This window comes from Tricharina praecox, assembly GCF_024521635.1.
Source record: "Tricharina praecox strain CBS 144465 chromosome Unknown BZA05scaffold_19, whole genome shotgun sequence".
Lineage (NCBI taxonomy): Eukaryota > Fungi > Ascomycota > Pezizomycetes > Pezizales > Pyronemataceae > Tricharina > Tricharina praecox.
The window spans coordinates 528168-549490 of NW_026250421.1; the positions used below are offsets into that span (position 1 = coordinate 528168).

The 21323-nt window shown below is 55.9% G+C and overlaps 6 protein-coding genes across 6 annotated transcripts; 4 read left to right on the top strand and 2 right to left on the bottom strand.

Annotated features, from left to right (window-relative positions):
* The first annotated feature begins 3678 nt into the window (after window positions 1-3678).
* Window positions 3679-4560, top strand: BZA05DRAFT_95537 (uncharacterized protein). Its single transcript, XM_051488833.1, has one exon. It carries the CDS (start codon window positions 3717-3719, stop codon window positions 4314-4316), a length of 600 nt encoding a protein of 199 aa, XP_051337799.1. The 5' UTR covers window positions 3679-3716; the 3' UTR covers window positions 4317-4560.
* A 1392-nt stretch (window positions 4561-5952) lies between these two features.
* BZA05DRAFT_95540 (uncharacterized protein) lies at window positions 5953-7969 on the bottom strand. Its single transcript, XM_051488834.1, has one exon. The coding sequence runs from the start codon at window positions 7856-7858 to the stop codon at window positions 6119-6121; it is 1740 nt and encodes a 579-aa protein (XP_051337800.1). The 5' UTR covers window positions 7859-7969; the 3' UTR covers window positions 5953-6118.
* Window positions 7970-8372: 403 nt separating this feature from the next.
* BZA05DRAFT_403834 (uncharacterized protein) lies at window positions 8373-9545 on the top strand. The gene is made up of 2 exons (XM_051484240.1): window positions 8373-9410; window positions 9463-9545. The coding sequence occupies exon 1, from the start codon at window positions 8752-8754 to the stop codon at window positions 9049-9051; it is 300 nt and encodes a 99-aa protein (XP_051337801.1). The 5' UTR covers window positions 8373-8751; the 3' UTR covers window positions 9052-9410; window positions 9463-9545.
* Window positions 9546-9810: 265 nt separating this feature from the next.
* Window positions 9811-11051, bottom strand: BZA05DRAFT_95651 (uncharacterized protein). Its single transcript, XM_051488836.1, has one exon. It carries the CDS (start codon window positions 10891-10893, stop codon window positions 9868-9870), a length of 1026 nt encoding a protein of 341 aa, XP_051337802.1. The 5' UTR covers window positions 10894-11051; the 3' UTR covers window positions 9811-9867.
* A 2601-nt stretch (window positions 11052-13652) lies between these two features.
* BZA05DRAFT_437581 (uncharacterized protein) lies at window positions 13653-16469 on the top strand (the record flags this gene model as incomplete). Its single annotated transcript, XM_051486455.1, has 10 exons — window positions 13653-13807; window positions 13904-13983; window positions 14093-14420; window positions 15142-15215; window positions 15266-15331; window positions 15439-15518; window positions 15878-16134; window positions 16178-16310; window positions 16366-16413; window positions 16444-16469. The coding sequence occupies exons 1-10, from the start codon at window positions 13793-13795 to the stop codon at window positions 16467-16469; spliced, it is 1107 nt and encodes a 368-aa protein (XP_051337803.1). The 5' UTR covers window positions 13653-13792.
* A 3320-nt stretch (window positions 16470-19789) lies between these two features.
* On the top strand, window positions 19790-20479 carry BZA05DRAFT_95751 (uncharacterized protein). Its single transcript, XM_051488837.1, has 3 exons — window positions 19790-20092; window positions 20153-20313; window positions 20369-20479. The coding sequence occupies exons 1-3, from the start codon at window positions 19895-19897 to the stop codon at window positions 20445-20447; spliced, it is 438 nt and encodes a 145-aa protein (XP_051337804.1). The 5' UTR covers window positions 19790-19894; the 3' UTR covers window positions 20448-20479.
* Window positions 20480-21323: the final 844 nt, after the last annotated feature.

A 21323-nucleotide genomic window follows, 5' to 3' on the forward strand; every position in this document is an offset into this window, starting at 1 on the left:
TCTCATGTATGTAGGTAAATATGGGATGTATGTACAATAAATACGCCGGTTCAGTCTGGCGATGACAACGGCGACGACAACGACACCGGCAGCGACAACGGCAACGACGACAACGACAACGACACAGCGAACAACAGCCAACAGTCAACAGCCAACGCCATCACATCACGGCAGGAATAATCTGGTTGGTACCGCTCCATGCGATGGATGAAATGGACTGCAGTCAGAAAAAAACTTTTTTTCTCCTCTTCGGCGGTTTGCTTCATTGGTATTGGTGCTTTTCCGTGCGCCGGTCGTCGTTGGACCGAAGGGAAGGGAACAGACGTACGGTATATTGATTTGCATCGGCAGCGGTGATTTATCTTCACGGGCTACTACTCGTGCCAAGGTGGTTAACACCACCCCGGGTCGCTCGTAAGCTCGCAACCCAGGGCACTGCTACGGAGTGCCTGACATGTCAAGCAGGTATGATACGTGTATCATTTCTTCCCTCGTCCGCCGCAATCAACCCCCCCCCCCCTTTCACCACCACAACCACAACTAAATAATGCCACCAAAGCGGGAGCTGGAAGTGGAGATCTATAAGTCCATTGAGACTCAGATTCAAAAGGCTATCAACGTTGTGGGGGCAAAAACAATCAATTATTTACACGAGCCCACTCGCGAGCACCCCGCTCAAGAGCACCCCGCTCCCCCTTTTCACCACCACAACCACAATTATTTAATTCTATCAAAGCAGGAACTTGAATTAGAGCTCTGTGAGTCTATTAGGACTCAGATTCAAGAGGCTATCGACATTGTGGAGGAGAGAGGAGAGGAAAAACAAAACCTCCTGCTGCTGCTGCTCGGGAGTTCGAACTTCCACCACAAAGACTACGAGCGAGATGGAACGGTCAACAATCGAAGAGTGACCGGACAGGAAGTAATAAAAAGCTTTCAGGAGATCAAGAACTTACAGTTTGCCTCTATCTAGATCTCTTAGTACGATTAGGAAGTGCGCTCGCAAGAAGATGGTTACGAGCTGTGCGAATTTGATCCTCGCGCGTGCAAATGACTAAGCGCAAGCGAAGAAGCCCGCTGGTGCTGGTGTGCGCGCTGCTCGCGAGAGGGCTCGTGTAAATAATTGATTGTTTTTGCCCCCACAACGTTGATAGCCTTTTGAATCTGAGTCTCAATGGACTTATAGATCTCAACTTCCAGCTCCCGCTTTGGTGGCATTATTTAGTTGTGGTTGTGGTGGTGAAAGGGGGGGGGGGTTGATTGCGGCGGACGAGGGAAGAAATGGTACACGTGTCATACCTGCTTGACATGTCAGGCACTCCGTAGCAGTGCCCTGGGTTGCGAGCTTACGAGCGATCCGGGGTGGTGTTAACCACCTTGGCACGAGTACTACTGGTAGACTTTTTGCTGCAATTGCTGCTGGTCGGGGTCGGGTCGGGGTCGGGGGGGGGGTATGTATTGTACATATTCCCCGTTTGTGAGTGAGTGATTGAGTGAGTGAGATTAACGTACTGTACGCAGAGTGCAGGTATCGTATGTATCGTATATTACCATCCCCTCACGTACTCGTACATACCCACATACATATGTGCACCATTCACGAATCACGACCGAATAGGTAGAGCGATATCTATGGCCGCCCATCACTCCTGCCCAATCACTGCGGGGTAGGTGCAATACACCTCAACGTTCACATTCATACACGACCGCAGCGCTGCCAGTTGACGACGCGGAAACATTGGACGAACCGTTTTCCGTGGGTCATATATACGTGGCAGGCGTGGGATGGGCGGGGTCCCCAGGTCCGGACACTGCTGGCTCACAGCTGTCACCCGGTGCAGTGACCAGTTTAGGCGGGCGGGGGGAGGGTCCGTCACATCAATGCGCAGCCGGCGACCAGCCAGTGGCATCCGACGCCGCGAGATGATGTTTCTGAGGGTTATGTACCAAGCCGACTCCACGTTGGGGAAGAACCCACCTTTTTGCACTGCATCGCGCATCACGCATCAAGAGAGCGCGCGGTATGTGTCGTGTGCTCGTGTTCGACACCTTCGTTTCGTCCGATTTCCCGCATTGATCGGGCCTCATCTTTCATCTTTGACTACGGTATATCCCCGGTTCTAGCTCCGGACCGGCCCAAGCAGCCAGTGTCGTCGAGTGCCTCGAGATTCGCCACACCCTGCATTCGCTTCGTCCAGGCGAGGACGAGGACGACGAGGGGAGCACGATTGTTGGCTCGATTAACTGCGTCTTACAAGCCTGGAACATGTAGGTTGTCTGGAGACGAGAGGGAGAGGAGGGAGGGAGAGTCGAAACGGTCGGTCGGTGGGCGGGCGGCCATCGTCCGCGGGTAATCAATAATACGTATTGTACATACAACGCGGTGCGGAGTCGAGCCCGGGATTGAGCCCAGCACGTACGTCCACTCTAGACCTTTGCATTCGGACTGGCAGGCGGGCAGATCGATCTTTCCGTGCAAACGCACCTTCCTGTGGGAAGACTGGAAGCGAGTGACACGTAGTGACCTTCCGCGGAGCTCCCCCACCATGCTAGCTACACAAGCATTCGCAACGCAACGGGCCACGGCGGCGGCGGCGATGTCACCTCCAAGGCCTCCTCCCCTCTTTTCTGCTTTCCCCTCCTCACCCCTCATCGTCACTGCCACTTCACCCTCTCTCTCTCTCTATCTATCTCGCTACATCCCGTACCGATAGAGTACTCTACTCATATGATATACATACTCTACAGGTGAGATGTCCATCGCGATCGAGCATTCCCTCCCACAATCGGTCGGTCGACGCCATTTCATCTATCTGCCAGCACCAAGCCACGCTACGTACCAATGTACAGTATTGTACAGCACTGAGCTGTCCCCTCCCCCCACTTCACCCACTTCACTCCCCCCACTTCACTCCACCCCGCCCCACCCCGCCCAACAAACTACACACCTACATACCGACCTACGGGGAGCAACGAAATTTGCCGGCGCGGTGGAGAGCGGTGGAGAGCGGTGGAGAGAGCTCCGCGTCATCGACGCGGCGACGCCCCCAAAAAATGAATGCAGAACCGCGGATCGAAGCGAGCGAGCGAACGAGAAAAGTGTGCGTGCGTTGCGGAACTGCCTAGCGAGCGAGGGTAACTAGGGGACGGAGCGGGCAGGCAGGCAGGCAGGCAGGCGTCATTCCGCAGAGCTGTCAGTGACAGGCTATGTATGTAAGCTGTAAGATTCGCTTCGAGGTGCGGCACGGAGGAGGGCACGGGGTGGTAGGTTCAGGCCTCCCTTCGTGATAGAGGAGTGGGGGGGCGGGGCAGGAGGAGGGAGGGAGGAGGGGGGAGATCTTATCTTATCTCATCTTCTCCGCTCGGCGGGCGATCACCCCGCTCCGTGAGTTGGCTTGCTGGGTCGGTGGGGCGGGGGCGTGCGCATTGCAGGCAGGACGAAGGTTGGATCATGGCGGTAACGAACTGACGCCGCCGCCGCCGCCGCCCTGCGGCTCGGCAGTCGTCTACTACGTACTATGGTAACGCCGCCCGCCCGCCCAGCCATATTGAAATAGTAGCAGCCGTGGTCCGAGCCAAGGTCGGTTGTCCATGTGCTCCCTAACTACCGGTACCTACCGGGGACGACTCGCCAACGGTCATTCTTGAAAGTTGCAATTGTTTCGCCCGGCGAGCCCTGTTTTGAATCACGGAGTAATGCTTCTTTCGCCACAAACATGACGGTACTATTCGGCCCTACCTTCGGCATTCCTTCCAGATCTGTGCATAGTATACATGCAGCGCCGTCCGCAACAGCTGAGCCCGCTGTGCTCATGATTCATCCCCCAAGTTCCAACATCTACATACTTGGTATCTCCCCCGACTACGTGCTCTGCCTAGGCCATGATGCAATCTCGCTCCGGATCCGCACCCTACAACCCTACACGCCGATCATCCATCCCCACGACTCCACGACTCCACAGCACAAGGTTGAAGACACCGAACCAATGAGCAAAAACTCAAAACACAGGATCCATCATCCCATCATCCCATCGTCCCACGACCCTCGATGCCGAGTAGCCGCGGGGCCGCGTACCGGTATCCGCGTACTGGTATCCGCGCGCCGACGGAAGGACAAGCGGTCGTTGTTCAAAGCTCGAAGCCTCCGAGCGAGATGTCGAGAGATCTCGCGGGAGCTGGGCAGGAGCAAGAGCAAGAGCGGGAACAGGATTGAATGGTCGTCTTCGTCTCCTTCCTTTCTGCACCCACAACTTAACACAACACAACACAACAATAACAACGATGTTAACAACGACAATAATCCCGTGATCCCGTGATCGCAAGTACATACTTCCCCGACCACCACACCACACCATCCTCACCCCACCCCAACCAGACCACGACCACGATACACTCACATCATCCTGCATTCACACGACCAATGTGACCCTCCAACAGTCAACTTCCAAGTCCCCACCCACGCGGCGCGGAGTTCGCAGTGGGGCACACACACACCCACCCACTGCCCACCACCCATGGAGAGCCCACCACTCAGTGCCCAGTGATCACGACCGTTGCACTCTATGTAAGTTGAACTCTTGCACTCTATGTAAGTTGCACTCTTGCACTCCAAGTTGCACTTCTTGCACTCCACTCCCACTCGACTCTACTCGACTCCGCATCGTCATAATTAACCACACCCTCATTCTCGAAAGCAAAAAAAAACAAAAAACAAGATGCAGGGCAATCCAGATCCACATCCACATCCACATCCACATCCACACATCGGAAAGAAAAAAGTTTACGGAGCGTCGGAGCGAGAGATCACACGGTCACTGTCAGGATATCTATCAGGATACCGATAGAAAACGAGAAGAAACAGAGGAGATAGGTAGAAAGGTAGAACAGAACATCTGCTGGAGAGTCGGAAGAATAGTTATTGTCATTCCAGCTACTTAATGTAAATAGTAAGATAGACGATACTATTGTACTGTAATAACTGCAGTACGGTATACTGCTCGGTCGGTCGGTCAGTAAGTAAAAAGATATCCAACTCCTATCCACTATCCAGTGTCCCCCCTCCAACACACACACACACACACACACACACACATTCCATCCATAAACCATAACCCCCTCCCCCAAAAGTCCCAAAGTCCCGTATCCACCGTTAATATCGTATCGTATTATCGAGCAAAGCCGTTCCCCATTCCCCGTCGAGTTCATTCTTCATTCTCATTCATGCCCGCCCGATAATCCCGTTTCCTCCCATCCCACCATCCCGTCCCGAGCCAAAACCACAACCAACCCCAACCCCAACCAAACCCCGACCCCGACCCCAACAATCGTAGAAAACAAACAAAATGTACGCAAAGAAAGAAAAGACAAGACAAATGAAAGGTATCCAAAAGAGTGTAAGATGTACTCTGCCCCCCCCCCCCCCCCCCCCCCCCCAAAAAAAAAAAAAAAAAAAAAAAAAAAAAAAAAAAAGTGCGTGCCGCAGTGATCAAGTCAAGACCAGGGATTCTACCCCCCGTTCGACGACGACACGACAGACGCAGTTTCTTTTTCTTTTTCGCATAAGGAGCAGAGTAGAGTAGAGTTAGAAAGCCAAAGCCGTTCGAAGAATTCTTGTCATCGAATTTTGTTTACCAGTCGCCGAAATCTCTTTCGTTGACCAAAAAACAGACCGACAAAAACAAGTGGTAGCAGGAATATGTACGCCCGTAAACAGAACAGGTGAAATCAAAAATAAAAACACACATCCGCCGACCGAACCGACCCGAGCCGCCCCCAGAAGTACCCATTTCGCCGACAAAGGAAAAGATAGAAAAAATAAAAGATAGGAAAAAGGAAAAGGGAGAGGTACATAGCAAAATATTTCCACGAGGATATACCTAATAGAAGCGAACAAGAGAATACACCACAACCTGTGGCGCACACCGTAGATGTAAATAGATAGCCGCCCGTCCGTCCGAATAGATAGTAGAGTCACACCGACCGACCAGGCTGAGAGAACCGATGACTCCTTTCACACACACACCCGCAAGGAGACACGAAGAAGGAAAGAAAGAAAAATATGTATAAGAACAGCCGCCTCTCTCTTTTTCTGGTTGGTGGTTGTGAGATCCTCAAACCCTTACAACCCGGCACCACTCATCGTTGCTCGGCGGCCATAGGCGCTTGGGCGGTACGAGTAGTCGTTTGCGCTGGGCTTGCGGCTGCCGTGTTCCAACGCACCATAACGCAACTGGTTGTGGACTTCTTGCTGTCTCTGCTGAACGTATCGGTATGCTACACTACACTCAATATTTTCCTTCTTAGATTTGGAGCCGGATCTGTGAGTCCCACCGTTCAACTGCAACTTGACGGGGATTCCCGCAGGATATCTCATCGTGAAGGTCTCCCCATCTTGGTCGGGCATGGTCATCTGGACCTGCTCGTCGTAGTGGTAAGAACCGCCCGACATGGTACCGGGCTCCCGACGGGTAAGCTGACCGTGGCTGTTGCTAGGGCTGTGGCTGTAGTAGTAGTCGGAGTGCGACCGAGAGTGGCTTCGCACCGGTGGTTCATCCGAGATGGCGCACGACTCCATAGCGCGAGACAACGCCGAAGGGCCGAGTCTGCCGGACAACTGACCGGCTACACCCTGCGAATGGCTGCTTTCGCGGCGTCGCGGCTGGGGACCGGGGGTGGTTGTTTTCCGGCGACTGGACTCGGCGGCGGCGGCGGCGACGTTGCCACCAGGAGGGACAGACATGCTACGGTCGAATCCATCAAAGTCACGGTACGGTGCCGACGCCCATGAAGTCGGACGATCGCCGCTGAGACGGCTAGGTCGCCGCTGAGGGGGTGAGTATTCTTCACCCTCCGGGTGTGCCGATTGCTTGACGCTGTTACGGCGTTTTGTGGTGTTGCCCGAGAGCAACGCCGGCGGAGGCGGCATCGAACCGTAGTCGTACGACGACGAATTGGGATTTACCGGCACTCGGTCCCACGAATCGTGACCGTACGAGCTACCGTACGGTGGGATGGGCGGAGGACCGTATGGCGAATACGCCGAGGGATCCGAAGACCCGAGCGACGTGTTCAGAGGGGGCGGAGCGTATGCCGAGAAAGCTGTGGGAGGACAGGTCGAGGACGGGATCGGTGCCGAGACCGGAGACGAGGAATAGTACCCTGGGTATCCTGATGGGACGGTGTACGATGAAGCAGTGGCGCCACTGAAGCCTGAGGATGGGCGTGCGGGAGAGATAGGGATGGACGACCTCTTCCTCTCAGGCTCCCTACCGTAAGTACCGTCGAAGCTAGGATCATCGTATCTCGACGTCTGAGGATAATGGTAGCTTCCCTGCCACGACGGCGACTGGCTGTACGATCCGTTGTACGATCCGCTCAGCGCACTCGGCGACGAAGGCGACGCCTTCGATGTGGTAGATGTGTCCCTTTTGCAATCGGCACAGTCACACTCATCAGCACCGCCGGTCGATGGCATGGTCGGCGATCTCTCTCGAGGCTTTGCGCCGGGGATATTCCGTGGGACAGCCGGGGATGAGGTGCGGTTGTAAGCCTTGCTGCTTGGCCTCTGGATTCCGGGTGTCGAAGCTCGCTTGAAGGCATCTTTTCGTCCGCCGGGACCGGGCGTGGTACTTGTTGGGGCCGGGGTAGCGGATGTGGGAGGTGGAGGGGTCTCGTTGTTTGGGGTGTTTGTCGACGAGTAACCGGAATCCGAAACGCCGTCGTAGCTCGAGCTCATTTCTTGCGAAAGACTGGATTTCCCGCGATGGTGTTGTCGACGTGCTATCGGAATGACTTCCGATATTACCGAGTCGTAATCCTCGACATATGGTTGATAGCTTTCCGCGGCCGGCGACGACATGGTGTTGATGTGGTGCGATGAGAGATATGTGGTGTTTTGGGTGCTATGGATTTAGGGCTTATCGGTTGGGGATGAGGAAACGAATCTTGATAGGCGCTGCTGTGGGGGCGTTTCGACAAACAGATTGGATTTTTTTTCTCTTTCTTTTCTTTTTCGAAGTGGGCAGCAAAGCAAAGTCGAAAGGATTGCTTGCTTTCGGGCAGATGTTTCCAAAAGGCGTATATGGGTTATGTCGGGTCCGAATGCTGTTCTACCGATGGGATGAAGGAGTCAGTTCGGAGCTACGATGATGGAAGTCTGTCGTGGTGGTTGATGTTGATGTTGATGATGTTGTTGGTATTGTTTGTATTGTTGTCGGGGTATTTCAAGTTGGCGGGAGTGTGGAGGGGATATGTGGGAGGTGAGGGGAAGCGCAAGTCTTATAACGGCGACGACGGAAGCTGCAAGCTGCAGCAGGTGGGGATAAAATTGGGGGGAGGATGTGAGGAGGAGGACGAGGGTGGATGGGTGGGTGGGTGGGTGGGTGGGTTCTGCAGTGGGAGGGACTGACGAAAGGTGAAAGGCAGTTAATCAGACCAACTAACTCGTAGTGGACGACCACGCTAGGTAGCCCGATGCTTGCAAGGGGAGGTCAAAGACGGGGGGGGGAGGGTTGTGATTCGAGTGCAGTCCGATGAAGAATCTCTCTATCTCGTCTCTCAAACGAAGAGGACAAGACGGGGAAAACGGAGCTACTGGTCGCTTGCTGCTATGGATGTGCTGCGAGCGACGGTTCGGAGCCGGAGATGGGGATTGTGGGGAGCTGGTAGGCGGGCGTGTTGATGGATGCGCCGGCTGGATGGTGGGGATTTTAGTAGGTGAGTCTGGGGTATCGATTATGACGGGCAGGGTGAATGGGGGAGCGAGAATCCGGGGAGGTGCGGGTATATAAAGAAAGAAAAGCAAGAAAAAGGCGGCGGCAGTCGATTGGGGGCGGGTGGGCACAGAGAGGGGATGTGGGTAGGACTCTGCAGAAGCTGTGTTTTTTTGTTGTTGTGGTGGTTGTGATGATTGTTGTGGTGATTGTTGTGGTGTCACAAAGCTTGCGGTTTTATTTATTTATTTATTTATTTATTTATTTATTTACATATTATTTATTTTTGGCCGGTGGGCCATGGAGGAGATCCGGAGGATTGATTGTGTGGCCTGGGTAGGGGGAAACAAAACATCCAGTCGATAGGAGAGATATCTCAACGCCCGTATCGTATCGCATGGTACCGGTGTCTCTCCCTCTCCCTCCGTCTCTCGCGCACACACCACCACCACTACCACCACTCCCGAAGAATTGCCATAGCACAGGAGAGAATGGCATACATGTAACATAGGTGAGTGCTTGCTTAGGTACTCTACCTACGAGACACTGGCCGCCTATACTGTAGAGTACGTGCCCTGCTCCACAGCACCTCGGGAGTCGGTCACGCCATGGCGCCGTGTGTCCGTCTGTCCGTCCGACCGTCTGCTGCTACTGCTGCTTGCTGCTCGCCTCAAGAAACCTGCGACCCGGGAAACTACTCTACGTACGGGCAGTCAGCGATGGCGAGACACAATGACGGGATCCTACTCGCCCGCCTCGTCTGCGACGATGATGCTACGGCCACCGCCGCCGCCGATGATGATGATGATGATGATGATGCTGATGATGTGTGGGGGGGGGGGGTGGTGTGTGTTGTTTCTCCGCTAGGTCATAACTTACTAGCCATGGCGTGGACTGGGACTTGGATCGGACCGGACAGGGACAGGGACAGAGACCGACTGGGACATGGCTTGTTCCACGCTGATGCGACGTCGGTGCGACATGCTTCGGATCTTCCCTTAGCTAGAGTAGACTTGTCGAGAGGTCTCCGACTCTCCGTATGATATGTACTACTAGTACAAAGAGTAGAGAGAGTCCCTCCCCCCGCACAACCCCGGTAGTTACGGACGGCCACCCAATCAACGCCCCAATCGCCGACCGGCCGGCCAAGCATCTCTCAACCGCGTGCTCGCCTCTTCCTCTTCCTCTTCCTCGTCCTCTTCCTCTTCCACTTGCACTCCTCTCGCACTTCTCGTCTCGTTTTCGTGGGGCTTGAAGTATGATACCCAATGCTGCAGACGGGGACGCGAATCTTCTCTGTCGAATCGCCCGAACAGAACAGAACACCAATGGATGGATGGATGGTGCCACCGAATCGATATTGCCATTGCACCACCACCACCACCACCACCACCACCACCACCACCACCACCACGACAACCACCACCACAAGCATCACACAAACCCACCATCCAACCAACAGACTGATTCCTTTTCGGCATGCCATTCCCTCCAGTCCCTCCACTGGAGCCAATGTCTGTCTGTCTGTCGCGGTCTGTCGGCCGGTGCAATGGCTGAAGGGAGTGACATCGGACACGACACGACAGTGAGTCCAAAGAAAAGAAAAGAAAAGGAAAAAAAACTTGTGACCTCTTTCTCCCGTTCCCGTTGGCCAGGAATTCAGCAGAGTAGAGCACCTAGAGTAGAGCAGAGCATGAACTGACCGACCAGACGGACCAACCTGATTCCCAGTGTCCAATGTCCAATGTCCAATGTCCATCTGTTCGCACCACGCCAACCTGCCAACCTGCTTGCCTGCCTGCTTGCGCTGCGCCGCGCAACGTCGGATCCCCGCCGCCGCATGAAGGGCGTGGGAACGGAACGAGAGTGGACTCTGGAGGAGCAAGTACATATATCCAAAGAAAGAAAGAGGACAGGGCAGACGCCGGGCAGTCATGTAAGTATAGGTAGCTGCCCTCGTTGCTGCTGCTGCTGCTGCTGTGTCGCCTTCTCCATACCTGTATTCTTGCTTTGTCACTCCACGCCCCTTCCCCCCAAAAGGAAACGAGGGTTCTTGCTTGCTTGCTTGCTGCACTGGATCTGGCAGCATATGTAGAATACCTAGACAGGTGAGGTGAAGTGAGTGCACAAGAGTGTGCGGAACATATGTAAGCACCCTACGCAGGCAAGCAAAGCAATACATAACTCCAATAACTCAGTGACTTCAATACGGTACATATCGGTGCACATCGTCGGTCGGCCATTCAGATCCACACGGCCGGCCCGTCAGCGCGAGAGGGACGAGACGAGACGCGAGGGCGTCCTTACTTACGCAGCGCGAGGGTGATCCTACATACGTCCTTCTCGCTGCTACATCCCTAAAGACTGTCGACGTGGCAAGCGTCCGTTGGGAATAGGTATCCAGGTAGTGGGTTGGGTGAGTTGGGTGGGAGACGTCTCCCGGAATGGTATGGTAGGTATGGTATGGGCTAACTGAGTCGTGGTTATATATGGTCTCGGATGCGTGAGGAACCATTTCTCTCCAGGCTCCAGAGAGGAGCTCACTTGGGACTGGACGGTGGACGGACGGTGATCAGCTTCAACCGCCGTACACCACTGGCACCTCCACCACCACCACACGTCTTGGTCAGCATGACCTTCCCTTCCCTTCGCTGCAGATGGAAAATCCTTACCTTACATACCCCATAATCCACTGCCCCAGACAAGACTAGACAAGACCACCATAGTTACGGGATCCGCGGCTGGCGATATGTAGAATACAGTACAGAGTGGTAACCACCCTCCTACCTTCCTACCCAGAAGGGATCAGTTGCTTGCTTGTCGTGCCTGTCTTGCCTGTCGTGCCTGCCTGTCGTGCTTGTCGTGCGTGTGCTACCGTAGAGTATCATACCTAGAGTAGTTGCGATGTCGGAATCCGTCGTCGCTACTCGCACTGCAGAGCAGCTCCTTTTGGCGCTGATCTGTGACAGATGGAGTACTAGTACGTAGATGGGGATTTCCACGCTCGAACCGTCGACTCGTCCGTCGCCGCGCAAGCAAACAAGTGCCAGACATCCAGACATCTCCGCGAGAATCGATAGGTAGCAAGAATCAGCAAAACGTCGGTTGAAGTTCCCCCCCCCCCCCCCCCCCCCCCCCGCGCCGCTCCAGATCCGTTGTGTGTGTCCGTGGTTCGTCCTAGCTTAGTTATCTAGGGACCTATCCACCAAGGTCCTGCCTGTCTGCCTGTTCCAACTTCCCCACGATTTGTTTCTTATCGATCAAGCCAAGCTCAGGCTCGGATTGGATTGGCGTAGTTTGGTTTGAACTTATAATTTTGCAGTCCGTGCACCCTCGTTCGTAGTCATCCCCGTGCCGATGTCATTCGGTCCGGAAGCTGGGTAATATGGAGAAAGAGGTGGGTACATAGAGTAGGTAGGCCCGTCGGTGTTCGGATAAGAAGAGGTCAGAAGACCAGTTTCTCACTGTTCAGTTCTCACTGCTCAGCGGAGAAGTCGATTCTCTTCCGGCGATGTCCGGTGAAGTCCGGAATTCGCTGGTGGAGGTGGGTCTTGACCTTGGAGGCTTGGGTAGGTGGTTGTTGGAACTTGGGGATGGACTGAACTCTTCATGGAGGGGAGCGAGCAAACATCGCGCTACAGACATGCCGTACCAGAGTATCGTGCTGGCTAGTATAGTAGGACCTAGTACACACAGCTACCGCGCCATCATGGAGCACGTTTCTCCACGATCCACGGTCCACCTCCACCTCCACCTCCACCTCCACCTCCACCTCCACCTCCACCTTCCGCCTCTTGAGCTACTCTAGCTGGCGAGACTCGAGGGGCGAGAGCTCGCTATCCGTATCCGTCCTCTGTCCGTGCGTGGTCGGTCAGTCGGCCGGCGGCTCGAGAAGGTTTCGCTCGTTCGTTTCGCTCGTTCGTTTCGCTCGTTCGTTTCGCTCGTTCGTTTCGCTCGTTCGTTTCGTTTGCATCGTTCCGCCTCAAAACGACCGCCCCCATCCCGTCCCCATCCCCATCCCCCCCACACGCGACCCCCCCTCCCTCGCTCGCTCCCTTGTCAGCGCCAGCGGGGCAGGGTACGGCATAGAGATGCCGCAAACGGACGGCGACCAGCCCAAACGGACTGCCACCAACCAAACGCATGACCAACCCTTGGCCCACGCCCACGCCCACGCCCACGCCCCACGCATCCGCGCGTGTTTGCCTTTTTCCGTTCTTTCCTTCCTTCGAGAAGCTTGGGAACCCTTCTAGCTGGCTATGGGCTGGCTGGCTGGTTGATTGGCTGGCTGGCTGGTTGATTGGCTGGCTGGCTGGCTGGCTGGCTGGCTGCTAGCTGACTGGCTGACTGGATGCTGGACAGCCCCGTTTGGTTTGTCTCGTGAGCTAGCCGCCGCGGTGGATGCAAGGCACCGCACATATGTATGCATGTAGTTCCTTACGTACTCCACCGCGAAGTCGCCACCCATCCCAACCCAGCCCATTGAGCCCAGCCCAGCCTTCCCGTTTCCCTTTCCGTCCATGAATCCGTGATGTTGATGCAGTCGCAGACTCGCAGACTCGCAGCCAGCCAACAAACAGAGCGAGCGGGTAAACTCGGCTGGCCCACCCCCTAGGCCCATCCTGAACCGTGAACGTCGCCGTGAAGTGTGTAGGGTAACCTGGGCAGCGTTTCGGCTCCCAGATTCTAACACACCAGTGCAGGGATCGAGGGGGGGCCGGGGGGGGAGTTCCGAATTGCCGGTCAGTCAGTCGGGCGGTCGGTCGGGCGGTCGGCAGGGAGGGAGGGATGGAGGGGGGATGGGGGGAGGGAGGGCGGTCGATCGCCTCAAAAACGAAAGGTTTATGTAACCAAGGGACTGCCCTGAACTGAACTTTGAAGTGGGTAACGGGTGGGTAACGGGTGGGTAACGGGTGGGTAACGGATCGTGTCCCCGCGGAGCTGGACACTCCAGCACTCCACAGCCGCTCAAGCAGTCGCTGGCCGTGATTGATGATACATCCTGATTCCTCACCGGACCTATCCCATACTATTCGCATACCTACGGTACCTAGGTCCTAGGTATTCTAGGTATATCCCCCATGCGTCCGCAAACGGTATGTAGCAGCGTTGGGATGGGGGGATGAGATGAGTTGAGAATGGAATGAGATGGCATGATTGGACCTGTGCAGGTCTGTACCTGAAGGATGTAGGTAGGTCTGTACCGTCTGTACCTGAAGGATATAGGGTGTCTGTACCGTGTCTGTAACCACCTAACTGACACTGCCAAAACGTATGTCTGTATGTATCTGCATACATGATACCCGCAACAGACAGCTGTATCTGTGGTTGCCGGGCATCCGACTGCACTGTACGCATGGTGTAGCTGTACCTGTAACCAGGGGGGCTGTCGAGACTCGAGAGTCGGGGCTCCAGCGTGCGATTGCCAGTGTCAGTGCCAGTGCCAGTCAGTGCCAGCTTGCGATTGCCAGTGTCAGTCAGTGCCAGCTTGCGATTGCCAGTGTCAGTGCCAGCCAGTATCGGCGGCATGTGGAGGCGAGCGAGATCGCGGAGGTCCACTCCAGCCGGCCGCCGTCCAACACGCAAGTCCGCGGGTTTGCGGTTTACATGACCACCCACCGGCGACAGGCGGATCATTACCATTGCTGCCCATCGCGATACGATGCAGTGTGGGCGGCTTGCGGCCTGCGGCCAGCCGTCAAGTTGTCTGTCTGTCTGTTTGTTTGTTTGTTTGTTTGTTTGGGCCGGAGTAGTCAATCTCACTACACATACAAACCACACCAACCTGCACCCGTACCTGTACCCGTACTGGGCGGGGCGGGGTGGGGTGGGGTTCACCGAAGCCGGGCGTGGGGTGGATGTACTGATGGTTAGGCCGTGAATGGGATGTGCTGTGGATGGATGAGATAGACTAACTACCAGATAGATGCCCACGCGCGATCTCGATAGCATGCATAATCTCGGCCGCCGCGGTTCGCGACGAGCGAGCGACGCGAGACTCCCATTGCGGCGCCGCGCAGCAGCGCAGCAGCGCAGCAGTGCAGCAGTGTGAACCCGAAGACAAAGAAGAAGACAAAGAAGAAGAAAAAGAAGAAAGAAAAAAGTTGAATGCAACTGCAGGCGGGCGGACAGGCGCATCGGATAGCTGGGTTTGGATGGGATGGCTTTGGCTTTGGCATCAATTGGCTTTTGTTGAGGAGGACGGGGGGACGGGGGGACGGGGGGACGGGGGGACGGGGGGACGGGGGGACGGGGGGACGGAGGACGGGGGGACGGGGGACGGGGGGACGGCGAATCTGCGGCGGTCGTAATTGGCCGCCGGGGGGGAATCGCTGTGCGCGGTGCCTCGTCGATGGCGATGGCCTCACAACCGCCCGCGCCCATACCTTGGTGGTCAATTACTTACGTACTCTACTCTACTCCGTCGCAGACAGACATACGGAGAGAGACAGACGCCTTCAATTGCGACGCCGCCATCGTCAGGACTCAGGAGAGATGGCTACGGTATGTATGTAATAATTGGGATGCGCCGAGGCTTACTATCATACCGGTAGTATGTTTCCGTTCCAATCCCACGCCGTACTGTATAGTACTGAGTATTCTCCATACCGGTCTGCAGAGTAGGTAACTATCCGCACACCTTACTCTACACCGTGCCCACTCCGGTTCGTCCGCCCCATCCCCATCCTCGCAGCCGCTCAGCTCATCCGGATCCGACAGGTTACAGAACAGAACAACCCCGGCCGCAGTACCAGCCCGTGTCTGCCGAACGAGCCATGATACGGTATCCGCAGAACACTCAGTTGAGTACGTACGATCGGCGTAGTTACCATCCCCAATGCCCATCCCGTCCGCATTCGGACGGGGCGATCGCACCGGTTCGTGGCGATCTACGAGTATGTATCTGCATATATATCTGATGAGATGGATGGTTTGGGGCTGTAGTTAGTGATCTAGTGGCGAGGGTGAAGAGTTCCGAACGAATCGAATCGTACTCCAGGAACACACCACACACACCACACACCAGTGACCACACCAGTGACCACACCCCCACAGGTGGTCCCCATGAAATGGCGAGCTCCCGTCCAACCAACCAACCAGCCAGCCCGAACCAGCGATGTTTTTGTCTTTGTTTTTGTTTTTGTTTTGTTTTTGTTTTCCACCAGCTCCAGCGCCACGGGGCCGGGCATTGACCAGCCCCTACTGCCCCTACTGCCCCTACTGCCCCTACTGCCCCTACTGCGCCCAATGGATCGAGATCGGAGAAAACTCGATTTCCTGGGCGAGCGAGATGGCGTTCGCATTAGGTGAGGTGACAGCGGGCGCCGGCCGGGCTGCGGATGTGGATGCGGATGCGGATGCGGATGCGGATGTGACATACCGGACGAATCCACCTGTGTATTGTACCTGCGGACTGGGTACGGTATGTGTGGGTACCGCCGCTGCGTGCGAGCTGTGTACGGTAGGTACTTGCTCCAACTCGTGGAGTCCTGCGAGAGAAGATGTGCGAGAGGATGTGCGAGAGGATGTGCGAGAGGATGTGCGAGACTGACAGACTGACCGACCGGGATGCGGTTCATGCGAAACAACAGCACTACGGTACGTAGAGAACTCGGATGAACTGTAGTCTGTAGTTATACGGCACTAGTTACAGTATGCATCGAATCAATGCGTCGGTCTCAATACGTCGGCCTCAATGCGTGTGAGTGAGTGTGTGTACAATACATATGAGTGGGTGAGAAGACGTGCAACGAGTGAGAGCGCGAGGATTGGATTGGACGCCACCCGCATCCCATCTCACCCATCATATGTACCATACATACGGACAGAAGGCTAGCGAATGGACGGGTTCGCTCAGCCAACGCGCGGCGCAGCGCACCCAAGATGCACTGAAGAGGAAGGCCGGCGGCGTCGGCGGCGGCGATGAATGGCAACGAATGGCCGCGGCCGGACGGACGGACGGACGTGGCCTTCATCTGGTATCTCGCCGTTCCCGGTCGGCCAGCTGGAGGGGGAGGGGAGGGGCGGCGATGGGTTGGCTGGTTGGCTGGATGGACGCGGTGAGCTCTTCCGCAGCCATCCATCCATCCATCCATCCATCCATCCATCCACTTCATCTCGTATCTCGCCCGTTCCCCGACCGCCGCAGGAGTCAGGACTTTGAGGCGGAAGCAGAAGAGCGGCGATGGATTGATCATTGGATTACTCTACTCTACATACATGCAGACATGCAATGCAGTGCAATGCAATGTCCCCGCCTCACGAAGGACGTCCGCAGCTGCCCAGCCATCCGCAGCCAGCCAGTCATCCATTCCATCGTCCATTCCATTCCATCTCGTATCCTCGCGGAGGGCAACTATGGTGCCATAGGGAAAGCGTCGGGCGGGCTTACTCTGCAAAGTTCACACACCACAGACCTGCCTACCCACATACATACTTGTGTACCACCCAATGGCCATTTTAACCTCTTAGGGTACGTGGATTCTCTCTCCGCCGACATCTCCGACTGGTCCTCCATTCATAACAATGCGAATGCGCACAACAACCTACATACATACCTATCCAACCAGCCAGCCATTCATTCCTTTTCTCGAGAGCGATACCGGTGCCGGTATGCGAGTGAGTGAGCACATATATATCGGAGTTCACGGGCGGTATTCGGGGCTGTGCCAGTTTTTTGGTTTTTGGTTTGAAGGGGACTAGGTGCCGATGTGTCAACGAGAATATATGTACTCGAGTCGGTCCGGTCTACGGGGCAGCCTACGGGACAAAGACAGCGGGCCACTGCAGCTCTTGTTCCATGTAGTTGCACCGCTACATACCGTACCGTGTCACCGTAGGCCGTGGCCGTGGCTAGTTCTCTGTCTATCTGTCTGGCCCAGTTTACGCACAGGGCTGGCTGTCCGGCTGGGTGTTGTTACTCCGTTCGGGCAGAGAAGTCTCGACAGTACTCCCATACCGGTATACTCTCCATAGTTGTACAAGCGGATCGGACTGTTTCGTTTCAATCCCAATCCGTTTCAATCCGTTTCGTTTCACACTTGCATAGCTTACGCAATATGCCGAGTACAAGATCGCGCGATGAATCATGAAAGCCTTCGGGATTTTACAAATGCACTTTGTCACAAATATAGCTGAGCATTGTGAGGCAAAGCTTTAAGCCACTGGCTGGCCAGTCCGATAGAGTCCAGCCCGCCGAGTCCGGCCCTCAAGGTCCTGCGGAAAAGAAAGAAAAGAAAGAAAGAGAAAAAAAAGAAAATCATCGTGGCCGGTGGACCCACGTGCGCCAACGACCTCCTAGTAGAGTAGAAGTACATGAGTAGCTGGCCGTGACCGAGCCCACGCGAACAAGCCCAAAAACTTCATGTATCTACGAGTAGGTACATAGAGTACACCCTATACCCACGCTACGATAGCATCTACATATCTATCTCGCGAACAAAGAAACCCCCCCCCCCCCCCCCCCCCCCCTCAGCACCAGCTCAGCAATCTTCGGTATGCATTGCAGACGTCACGACCCACCAGCGATGAGGAGTCCCGTCACGACAACGCTGCGGGCGCATCCGGCGGGCGGGCAGATGATTGGCGGGTAGGTGGGTGGGTAGCTGGGTGGGTGCATGCAGCGCTGGCGGCTGGACTCCTCGGGAATCAGCGCTGTTTCTGGCAACACGGACTCACGAAGTCGCGGCCTCACGGGTGCCGGAGGGTTTAAGGTGATAGGTGGGTATGGTATGGTATGGTATGGTATGGTATGCGTGAACGTGACTGAGCACGTCCAACTACTAACTGTCCACACACTCCACGAGATGAGGCGAGGTGAGGTGAGGTGAAGTGCTTCGAGGCATGAGCCGTCTGTCTATACCAGCAGTAATAGTCAACCGAACAATGCCCCCCGGAGGAGGAGGAAGACCTACCATATAGCACCGACGACGACGACTCAGACCCAGACTCAGGGTGCGATCATAGGGTACTCTGCTATAGTCACATACTCTACGCCCGAATTCTGTGCGTCACGCTGAACTATGTACCTACGGGATTCCAGCCTGGTTCGCAATTCCGCGAAACTATTCGCAGCCTTGCGGCAGCAACACGCACGGACTGTCCTCACTGCTCAGGTTCGTCTGTAATATGTCGCGCCGAGAGCCGGCGGAGCGGGGTAACCGCCTGCCCGCCTGCCCGGCTACGTAGATGTGTACTTACGGCGGGTAGTCAAAAGATGCTCCTCGTCCTGCGGTTACTGGTTTGCTGGTTTGCTGGTTGTGCATCCCCGTGCCACTCGGCTCTGGCCCGGCTCTGGTTCTGGCATTGGCTCTCGTTTTGGCACTGGCACTGGCACTGGTACTGGCACTGGCACTGGCACTGGTACTGGCTCGCTGGCGACTCGCGAGCGAAGCTACAGCTACAGCTATCATAGCTCCACAGCTAGCTATACCTACTAGCAACAACTAACCATAACCAACTACTAGCTACCCACTTAGGCAGAGCTATCCGTTGTCATGTATAACACCCTCGTCTACGTATGTAGAGTATGTGCCTAATGTATCGATCCTCGCTGGTCCCTCACCAATCACCCATCACCCATCACATCACCCATCACCCATCACATCACCCATCACCCATCACATCACCCATCACCCATCACCCATCACCCATCACCCATCACCCATCACCCATCACCCATCACCCATCACCCATCACCCATCACCCATCACCCATCACCCATCAATCGCCGCGATATCCTGCACTACTCTGGACCAGGTCACTGCTTCAACGGCGCGAATACCGAACGGCGGGTGTATGCTAGAGTAGAGGCTCGACTTCTCCATGTCGCAAGAAGAAAGACAGGCAGGCAGGCGGGCAGGCATGTCGTGTCGTGGTCGGTGCTTGGCTCTCCTACCTACCTGAGCACCTACATACCCTACTCTGCTTGTATGTATATGCATGTATGTACCTGCGGCCATGCAAGCGCCCCAGCTGTCGACAACGCGACAACGCGATAAGGTGTCCACTGTGTCCACTGGCCATCTCACTCACTTCCTCACTAGTAGCAGCACCACCACCAGCAGCATCAACCTCGCTCCCTTCCCTTGTGCCCGCGCGCGCGCCTCCGCCCTCGAACGCTGTATGTACGATACTGTAGGTAAGACGGCGGACTGACGTGGTGTCCTGTGAAAGGACCGTCTATGTACCGTCTGCACACCTCGGCCCCGGCCCTCGTCCCCCTCGTTCTCCTCGTCGTCGTCGGGAGATCGGGTGATATGCGGTTCGTCCCGAGGGCCGACACGGGTCTGGGGCTGGCCTCCAGGTCAGGGCTTGAGAGTTCCTCCTCGAGAGAGAGGCTCTTGCGATCCGAAGGCGAAAGAAGGAAAGAAGGAAGAAAGGTGGCCGCACCAGTGATCTGAGACGGCAAACGAGCGGATTACATATTTACTCGGGCATAGCTACTGTGGCCGCAGCAGCAACAGCAGCATCTTCTGTCCGCTGTCCGGGGTGCATACGACACCTACGACACCTACAACACGATACCTACGCACGCACGCGGTCCCACCGCTCCGCTCTGCTGCACCCCATACATACCCCATACCTACCCCATACCCCACACGTATGTATAGTACTCTACATAGCACTCACATAGCACTCTAGTAATAGGCAGCCAGCCGTCCTCGCCCGTCCCTGTCGGGGACGCCCGTCTGCACGCGCGCTTCGCCACGGTCAACTGTCAACGGAGAATCGTGATCGTGATCCTCCTGTCTGCTGCTGACTGCTGTCACTGCTGTGGCTCCGGCGCCGTTTGCAATGCTTATGTACATAGTCTGTTGAGCGGCGGCGGGAGGGGGGAGGGGGAGGGGGTAGTGCTCGCTGCTGCTGCTGCTGGATGGGGATGAATGACGGATGGATGGGGAGATCCGGGCGAGCTCGAGCTCGCCCCCGGCGGAACGGAGTGGTCAGGTGCACCGTGCACCCACTCGGGAGTGGGGAGGGCTTGCGTGGGGGCTTGCGGGAACATGGGAGGGCTTGCGGGAGCATGGGTGGGTGATGGGTGGGCATAGGTTTGGGCGTAGGTTTGGGTTTGGGCTCCGCACCCTCCGGGTATGTGCCGCAGCGGTGGTACCAGCGTGAACGTGGGCAGCTCTGAGGGAGAGGAGGTGGGGCAAAGAGGGCGAGAGGGCGAGAGGGCGAGTGCTGGTATGTGACGTTGTGCTGAGGCTTGCTGTAGTACTATGATATGTCCCGTTATACGTCGTCACTCGTCAGCCCTGAAGAAGCCACCAGGCTGCCTATGTACGCCCGCTAACTACGGTATTGTTCCTATCGTCATAATCACCTGTACGCAGCAAGAATCTCGAGCTTGCACGATTCCCCTACTCCACCCGTCTGGGCCGTCACTTTTCCGCGCCTCATATCCATCTCCATCTCCGGGGGAACGAAACCGTATGTATGTACAGTCCCATCAGCACTCGCCATCTCCCCGTCATCTCCCCGGCTCTACTTGACAGGTGCTATTGGCTTCGGTACCACGGTAGGGAAAGTATTCCCGCCCTAGAATCTAGAATCGTCTTGAACTTCCCCCATGGGCCCAGGGCGCCCCGCCGCTGCATGAACCTTGATCCC